The 9,338-nt window shown below is 41.6% G+C and overlaps 1 protein-coding gene across 2 annotated transcripts in view; it reads right to left on the bottom strand.

Moving 5' to 3' along the window:
* Nucleotides 1-4,439: 4,439 nt before the first annotated feature.
* The window catches only part of BLMH (bleomycin hydrolase), a 43,527-nt gene continuing 38,628 nt past the window's right edge, over nt 4,440-9,338 (bottom strand). For both annotated transcript variants that reach the window (XM_004041991.5, XM_055388607.2), the window contains one exon: nt 4,440-5,405. In XM_004041991.5, the coding sequence (XP_004042039.1) occupies nt 5,254-5,405 (152 nt within the window). In that variant the 3' untranslated portion in view covers nt 4,440-5,253. The remainder of the gene's footprint in view (nt 5,406-9,338) is intronic.

The following is a 9,338-nucleotide window of genomic DNA, read 5'->3' as shown; positions in this document are numbered from 1 at the left end:
GGCCTTGACACTGAAGGCGTGACCCGAATGAGAAGCCAGCCATGCAAAGACCTGAGGGAAGAGCTTTAGGTAGAAGGAACAGCAAGGAGGCGGAGATGAGTTTGATGTGTCTGAGGGACAAAGTGCGGGACAGGGTGGGAGGCGGTCAGGGGTTGGCTGAAGCAGAGTGTACAAGAAGGGGAGTAAGTCGAGTCTGGAGAGGTGGGCAGGGGCCACAGTGAGAGGCTGTGTGTTCCTGTCAATGTGTGCAAATAGAACTTAAAAGACTCGTTTTGGAGAATTGTGGACTAGGTTAACCCATAAGGTCTCCGCCAGGTGAGATGCAGGGATGCTGCTATGCTAAGTCAAGCACCCTCCCATACTCTCCACCAAATAGCCACCCTGCCTTGGCTGCCCTAGCCTTCTGCACAGCAGCTGATTTTTAAAAAACAAACAGCTGTCATGGGGTAGCCTGAAAGATGGCTCCAGAACTCATTCTGTCCACTTCAAGACGTGCTACCAAACTAGAGTTTTTCCAGAGGAGTCAGCAAGAGGGAAAGCACTGAGTATTCAAACAATATCCAGGAAAGATGATGTGGAGGGTTTCCCATCTGCACACAATCCTCTTTCCAAATAGCTACAGCTAGCCAGACGCAGTGGCTCACACTTGTAACACCAGCACTTTGGGAGGCCTAGGCGGGCAGATCAATTGAGGCCAGGAGTTTAAGACCAGCCTGGCCAACATGGCAAAACCTTGTCTGTACTAAAAATACAAAAAAAAAAAAAAAAAAAAATTAGCTGTGGTGGCGCATGTCTGTAATCCCAGCTACTCTGGAGGCTAAGGTGGGAGAATTGCTTGAACCCAGGAAGTGGAGGCTGCAGTGAGCCGAGATCGCGCCACTGTACTCTGCACTCCAGCTTGGGTGACAGAATGAGACTCAAAAGAAAAAACAAAACAAAGACCAAATAGCTGCAGCTGTTGTGAAGTGAACATTCCCTCCCTATTTCCTTTCCCTCTGCAATAATGTGTAAAGGACTTGGAGTTTGAAAAACAGAAAAACCCAGCCAGTTTAATCCTAGTTTTCAACCCATTTGTGTCACAGACCCCAAGAAGGAAGCCATTGGCTTCATGAGTATCAACAACAGTTCTCAACAAGTTGTCCTAAATATGACCACGCTCATCTGGAATCACTTTAAAAAGTATCTAACTTAACAAATGACTAACTAGAGCCACCGTGGGCAATGGTGCTCACCCACACCACACTAGAGGAACAGGACTTCAAGTCCAAGTGCCCTGGTGCCACCAACAGCAACTTAGAATTAAGTTGCTCTTTAAGGACAAGCCAAAGCAAGCAGATGGGCCACACCACATCCTGAAGGCATGTCTCATTATCATGCCTTGGCTTCTTGGACGTGTAGGGTCACCATTACTCAGGCCAGGACTTCCCAGAGGCCAGAGTCATGAAGCTCTCCTCTGGTGACACTGTATGATTCACAGTTAAAGCAAAAGACAACTCCATGCCTTCCCATTTCCTACCTCATTCGTCACCCAAATACTAGCAGTTTCTTCCAACTGAGACCTCCAGCTACAACTTCAGCCCATTTCCCTGATCTTTAGCAGAGAAGATAAAACCACCATGCTTCATTTCTTCCCTCTGGATCCTAAGTTCATTTGAAAAATGGCTTTCATTAAGTATTTGGTAATGAAGATTATCTTTTTTACATATTGCTGCATTTGGTTTAGGACTTTTGCATCTATGTTTATGGGTGAGGTTTACATGTATTTTTTTCACTATCCTTATCAGGGTTATGCTAGCCTCATAAAATCATTCTTTAGGCCATAAAGTCGTTTTTTACATCTTGCCTATTGAGCTAATCAAGTTGCTCCTGAGAAGACTTCCAATTTCCTGGCTACTAGAGTTCTAGCAGCCAAGGATGGCAAGAAGATTCAGAATGTAAATGCTCACTTAGGGGATTCACCTGACACCTAGACTACACACTTTTTCTCTCTCCAGAAATCTCTAATGCATTGATGAATGGAGGAAGGGCATCACCAAGCTGGTCGGTATAGGAAGGGGACCCAACAGACATTCAACTCTTTGGTTACCCTCCCTTCACGCCCAATTCCAGAATGCTTTCTGTTGCTACCATATCTACGCTTTTCAGGGGATTATGCACTGTAAATTGATTTGCTTATCACTGGCTTTCTCCACCACTGGCTCAGTGAGATTCAACTTTTTCAGCTCTGCTAAATCTTCCAAGGTCTCCATCTGCTTTCTGGGTTCAAATATTTCATTGACTCCTCTCCTGGTCTTCCCGAGCTTGTGGATTTGTCTTCTAAACAAATCCCTTTACTGTTGCTTTTGAGAAAGTTGAGAGTATCTTCTATTTTTCTAATATTTGCAGCATCTATAATATCCTTTTAATTCCCTGTGTACTTAAAAAAATTAATATTTGTCAATTTTTCTTTAGAAGAACCAACTTCTGGCTTTGTTGATGCTATGCTTAATTTCTGTGCATATCTACTTCCTTTAGGTTTATTTTGCTGTTCTAATTTCTTGAAACAGATGTTTAGCTCAATTTTCAGCCTTTATTACATCCTAGTATAACTTTGATATTTAGATTTAGAATTTACATTCTATTATTCAGAACTAATTAAAATTCTATAATCTTAATACATTAATGTAATAATTTAATGCTGTAAAACCTTTAAATTACTGTTGCAGCTGCATCCCTCGTTTTGACATATTTTTATTATTGTTCAGGTTAAATTTCCTTCATGATTTCTTCTTGGACCCATGAGTTAATTTCTAAACATACAGAGGTCGTCTTGTAATCTTTTAATTTTGGTTTCTAACTTAATTGCACTGTGGTTGGAGTGTGGTCTACGTGGTAACAACCCTTTCAAATTTGTTGAGGTTGACTCTACTGTCCAGTGTGTGGTCGCTTTTTGAAAAAGTTCCATAGGTGATCAAAATGAATGTGCAGTTGTTAGATGCATTTTTTTTTAACAGGTTTATGGTCCGTCATTGGTTTCCACACATCTGTGCTTTCAGGATGAAGATGTGGTCTTCTAAACACGTCCATTTCACCAAACTTGCTAAATGTTTAAATCTCTTATATACTTTCCTGAATTTTTTGTTGCTCGGTCTACATGAAGCATATTAAAATCTCCCACTATGATGCTGGATTTCTTATTTTTCTATATAGCTGTTTTTGTTTTACATATTTTGAGGCAATGTTATTAGGTGCATAACTTAGAATCTTTGTTTTTCTGAAGAATTGGGTAAGCATATCATTATGTAGTGGTTCGATCTGTAGTAATGCTTTTTGTCTTAAAGCCTACTTCCAGGGCTGTGGTGTTCCACAGCTCCAGGGAGGACATTCACATTACAGTTTATGCAAATAAACTGGAATTAGACAGTCTGTTTCATTATTTGGAGTGGCCTTAATTTTGTGGGTTATCAGTATAACTTCTCAGTTTTATTTTGGTTAGTATCTGCCTGATGTATCTTTTCCATCCTTTCTTATATTGTAGGTTGCCTATGTCTCTCTCTTGTCATCACATATGGCTGGATTTCTTTTAAAAATACAGTTTGGTATTTTTTTTTTCGGCAACATTTAGTCCATTTACATATAATTATTGGCACATTTAGATTTCTCTCTACTATCTTATTTTGGATGCTCTATTTGTCCTGCCTTTTCTTTCTTTACCCTATCTTGTCTTCTTGACTGACTGCATTTTTCCATTCTATTTATTCTTGATTGAAAACTGTATCCTCTGCTTATTTTTAGTAGATACTATATAAGTTTTTGGCACAGGTTTACATACCAAAGTCTGAAGTTAAACAATGTATTTATCTTCTTCCTGAAAGACACAAGGATCTTAGAGTATGTTCATTCCAATTACCTCCCCTCCCTAGTTATCTGCTACCTTCATGGATTTTAGTTTTACCTTTTTTCCAACCCTGTTAAGACTCTTCTACAGTTGCTTTTTGTGTAGCTGATCCACATAACAATCATGTTCTTTATTCTACATTCCTTGATACATTTCAACCCTTCCATACTGATCACTTCCCTTCTGTTGGGGCAAACTCAGTTTTTTTTGTGAAAATGTTTTCTATTTCACCCTTGTTCTTGAAAGGGTGGGCCAATCTCAGTAAGATAACTTACTGACCTATTCTAAGGCTGGGCCCAACAGAGCCTCACTCCCCACCCTTGTAGGGACCCTGGATCTGGGTAGAACATTTATGCGGTAGGGGAACAGTCCTTAAATAGGCGCTTGGAAGCCCTTTGCAGATGCCGGTGAGAATCGGCGGTCTGGGAAAGAGCACACATCTTGCAGAGAAGCTGAAGAGGGAAGCCCTTTTCCTGTTTTTTCACTTTCAAGAACATGAGCCACCTGGCTGCTTTCTTTTGTAGTTAAACAAACACTTCTCAGACAGATCACATAAATCAGCTTATTCTCATTTAGCAAAGTTTTTATTCAAAAGCTTCTCAGCACCATCTAGTTATCAGAAAGAATGGATATCACCTTTTCCTGCCCACCCAATCCCCAGTTCCACAGGCAGAAGTTAAACCATTTGGCTAGAGTTCCCCCTAATGATTATGACTGAGACCATGATAAGATTTTGGTTGTTCTCACCCAACTGTCTCTAAGCCTCTACTCAAACCTGACTCAAGCAGAGATGTGCACCCCACAGTTCAGAACAGGAAGGAATCATGTCAGATCTGATCAACCTCCCATTCTTGGGCTATTAGAGGCACAAGAAATTACCTTGAAAAAAGAATTCAGTGACTGCCATCTAGGAAAGACAGTGGTACTGTCCAGCAGCATGCAGTTCTGAGAGCTCAACTCTTAGGCCACCCTCCCTCCACTCTACTCTAGGAACAAGGAGCATTAGGTCTGTTTTCTCTCCATACACCTCAATCGCTCGTCCTCTCTTCTCTTATTAAAACACAGACACAGAACCAAACTTTTTGACAGTTAAAGACAAACAATTACATCTAATTAAAATGCTAAGAGATCCTGAGCTGTTAGAGATGAGGAGAGTAGATAGTATGACCTGATCTTCCCCCCTCTTTTTTTCCTTTAACAGTATTCTGTTTCAGCATAAAGCACACTTTCTGAAGAGGTTCCTGGTGGAGATTGGAAATCTGACTGTGTCCTGTGGCAACACACAGTCCCTTGCGTAACTTTGGCTTCAGTCCCTGGATCTGTCCTTTGCAGCTACGTCAGGTTCCATGGAAGGAGGAAAGAGCTGGAGGGCAGTATCACTCAGCCAAAGCTCCCATGGGGTCCCATGCTGGCAGGATAATGGGTTCCTGCTCTAACACAGCTAGCACCTCTTCAGGGACATGCTTCCTGTCCACCACCACTTCGTAGACATACTCAGAGAACCACTCATCTGTCATGCACAGGTAACCTGGAGAAAAGAACAGAAGACTTATGAGTCCAGAGGGCAAGGGACAAAGAGCAGAAACCCTTTTTGTAGGATAAACCTTTTATAAAACTAATATTCATACATATTTTTCAGCTTTCCCATCTGTAATTTCATTTAATCTAAATCTTATTAGCAATTCTGTGAAGCAGATAGGACAGGCATGGCTCTATTTTTAGAAAAATTAGAAAACCGGGTCTTGGAGTAACTAGGTGATGTGCCCAGGTCACATGGTGAGGTTCAGAGCTGGGCCTTGGACCTAAGGCTAACACCAGATCCTGTACTGATGCTCTCTTCCTCCGCTGCCTTGGTGATGGTGAGTGATGACCTGTATACTAGTAGGGAGGCAGAAAAACTTCTCATTCATACAGCCACACCTAGGGCATAAATCTCTAGGGTCAGAAGGGCAAGCATCCCAGTTCCCTTCTTACCCTACCAGTGTCAATGGCTGTTGTCCCCCATTCCTTTCTATCACACACTCCTACAACAACCAGGCGGGCTGCTGTGAGCATTCTGATGGGGCCAAGTCATCATTCCTAGGTACGCACTTATTTGCAGATGATACTGTGGGAGTCAAATGATAAAACAGTCCTTGTTTTCCTAGGAGGAAATCTACGATGACGATCAGGCGGAACTAGAAGACTCAGACATCTGCTTAACCTGCTCTCCTTAGGAAGGCCTCTCCAGTGGGTTAGGACTATACAGAGGTGCCCCGGCACTAATGCCCCATTTAAGGTTGAAAGCTCAGCTGAGAGAAAAAGTGTGGTGTCATCGGGTACCCATCCTAGTAATCGTTGCCTTCCATAAGGAGGATTAACCTGCATCTCAGGCTCCACTAGGCCAACACAAATTCCCCTTCAGAAACCAGATCCTCATCTCTCACCTTACACAAAAATCAACTCAAGATGGTCAAAGGCTGAAAGCTAAAACCTGAAACCAATACAAGTTCTAGAAGATAACATCGGAAAAACTCTTTCAGACATTGGCTTAGGCAAAGAATTCATGACTAAGACCCCAAAAGCAAATGCAACAAAAACATAAATAAATGGGACCTAATTAAACTAAAAGGCTTCTGCACAGCAACAGAAATAGTGTAAACAGACAACCCACAGAGTGGGAGAAAATCTTCGCAAACTATGAATCCGACAAAGGACTAACACCCAGAGTCTACAAGGAACTCAATCGGCAAGAAACAAACAAACAAAAAACCAAATAATCCCATCAAAAAATGGGCAAAGGACATGAATAGACAATCTGAAAAAGAAGATACACAGCCAACAAACATGAAAAAATGCTCAACATCACTAATTATCAGAGAAATGCAAATTAAAACCACAATGTGATACCACCTTACTCCTGCAAGAATGGCCATAATTAAAAAGCAAAAAAATTATAGATGTTGGTGTGGATGTGGTGAAAAGGGAACACTTTTACAATGCTGGTGGGAATGTAAACTAGTACAACCACTAAGGAAAACGGTATGGAGATTCCTTAAAGAACTAACGATCTACCATTCGATCCAGCAATCCCTCTACTGGGTATCTACCCAAAGGAAAAGAGGTCACTAAATGAAAAAGACACACGCACACGCATGCTTATAGCAGCACAATTCACAACTGCAAAAACATGGAACCAACCTAAGTGCCCATCAACCAACGAGTGGATAAAGAAAATGTGATATTTATACATCATGGAATATTATACTCGGCCATAAAAAGGAAAAAAATAATGTATTTTGTAGCAACTTGGATGGAGCTAGAGGCCATGATTCTAAATGAAGTAACTCAGGAATGGAAAACCAAATATCATATGTTCTCACTTATATAAGTTGGAGCTAAACTATGAGGATGCAAAGGCATAAGAATGATATAATGGACTTTAGGCACTCAGGCTGGAAGAGTGGGAGGGGTGGAGGGATAAAACAAAGACAACATACCAGTGTACACTGCTTAGGTGCTGGGTGCACCAAAGTCCCAGAAATCACCACTAAAGAACTTATCCATGTAACCAAAACCCACCTGTTCCCCAAAAACTATTGAAAGTTAAAAAAACAAAAACAAACAAATCTGTTCTTTCAGGAACAGATCTCCAAAAAACTTAAATGGGAAAAAAATGCTTTACCCGAGCCATTGCTAATAAGAAGAGCAAAATTAAAGTGAGAGACTGAAGTACGTATATTTAAAACAAGAATGGGCTGCTGGGCCACAGACAGAACACAGAGCAAACAATGTGTACTGAATCAAGAGAAATGCAGGCACACACATCCAAGGGCTCCCGGACTAGCAATGGCCATCAGCACCACGACTGTCATCTGACTGTATCTGATACTTGTTTTATAGTAAACACTGGAGCCATTTTTCTCTGAAAGTTTGTATAAACCTAGGCCTGTGCTATACCATTTCCCACTACACAGGACCAAGAGAAAGGAGAAGTAGGTGTTTCTACCAAGAGGGTCCCCTAGTGCAGCAGTTCTCAAGCCTCTTGGCCTGAAGCCCTGCCCTTTACATTCTTAAAATTATTAGGGACCGAAAACATTCTTTATGTGGACTAATATCTATCATTATTTACTATATCAGAAACTAAAACAGAAAGTTAAAAATATTAATTCATTTAAAAATAAGTATGAAAAATGAATATAAACAATATATTTTGAGGAAAAAAAATTATATTCTGTAAAAAAATATTTTTAGTTAGAAAAGTGGCATTGTTTTACATTTTAATGTCTAGATTTGTAGAAGACAGCTGAATTCCTGTATCTGCATCTGTGTTTAATCTGTTGCAGTATGTTGTTCTGCTTGAAGCAGATGAAGGAAATCCAGCCTCACACAGATATGTTGCTCAAGGGCAGACCCTGCACACCCCCTGAAAGGGCCCTAGGGAACCAAAGATCACACTTTGAGAACTGCTGCTCTTGAGGCAAGACTGGATTAAATTTAAAGGCAACAATACTGGTAAGTCTAATTTTGTATGCCAAAAGGTGTGACAAAGGGCATTATTTAACCTGAAAACACAATTGATTTGGTGAAGTCATCTATGCCCAATCCTGTTTTTCACCCGACAGAAGTCAAACACAGATCATCCTGATGTGGCATAGCATATGTTTACCCTCAAAAACACTGTGGAGGCCAGGTGCAGTGGCTCACACCTATAATTTCAGCACTTTAGGAGGCCGAGGCGGGTGGATTGCTTGAGCCCAGTTGATCAAGACCAGCCTGGGCAACATGGCGAAACCCCATCCCCACAAAAAATACCAAAAAAAAAAAAAATTAGCTGGTGTGGTGGCCTGAGCCTGTGGTTTCAGTAAGCCAAGATCACACCACTGCACTCTAGCCTAAACAGAGTGAGACCCTGTCTTGGGGGTGGGAATGGTAGGGGTTGGGAGTGCTCTGTAGAAGTGTTCAAGTGCTCCGACCAAGGCAGGTAAAGGAATGCACTCTTGTCTCCTGATAAGCTGGCCTCCTGGATCCAGGGCCCCTACTTTCAATAGACGAGAGACAGAAGGACAGTACAGGCCCACTCTGTAGCCTGTGCTACTTCTGGCTTGTCTTGATTATATATTCCAAACTTCCTGGCTTTGTTGGTGTCAGGACCTGGCCCTTAATTAACATCACCCACACCAGTGCCACCAGGTTCTAGCAACAAAAGTTCTGTCCGCTCAAAGGTCAACCAGTGCGTATTATTTAAAACTAAAATACTGCATCCTAAGTGAGTGCTTCCTGAAAAACTAAGCATCTGCCTTTCCAAAAAGGAGCTTTCAGCAAGCAGGAGAGCAGACTAGGGAACACCACACTGTTTGAGACATTAGTCATCCCTTCCCTCACCACAATGCAGGCTGAATAAATCCCTGCAGTGGCCCTGGGCAGTTAGGCAGGTGAAGGATAGAAGCAGATTCATGTAATAAAATTCTGTGTCCTTTCA

The sequence above is a fragment of the Gorilla gorilla genome, chromosome 4, assembly GCF_029281585.2.
Source record: "Gorilla gorilla gorilla isolate KB3781 chromosome 4, NHGRI_mGorGor1-v2.1_pri, whole genome shotgun sequence".
Lineage (NCBI taxonomy): Eukaryota > Metazoa > Chordata > Mammalia > Primates > Hominidae > Gorilla > Gorilla gorilla.
This window is presented reverse-complemented; position numbering and strand designations above follow the sequence as displayed.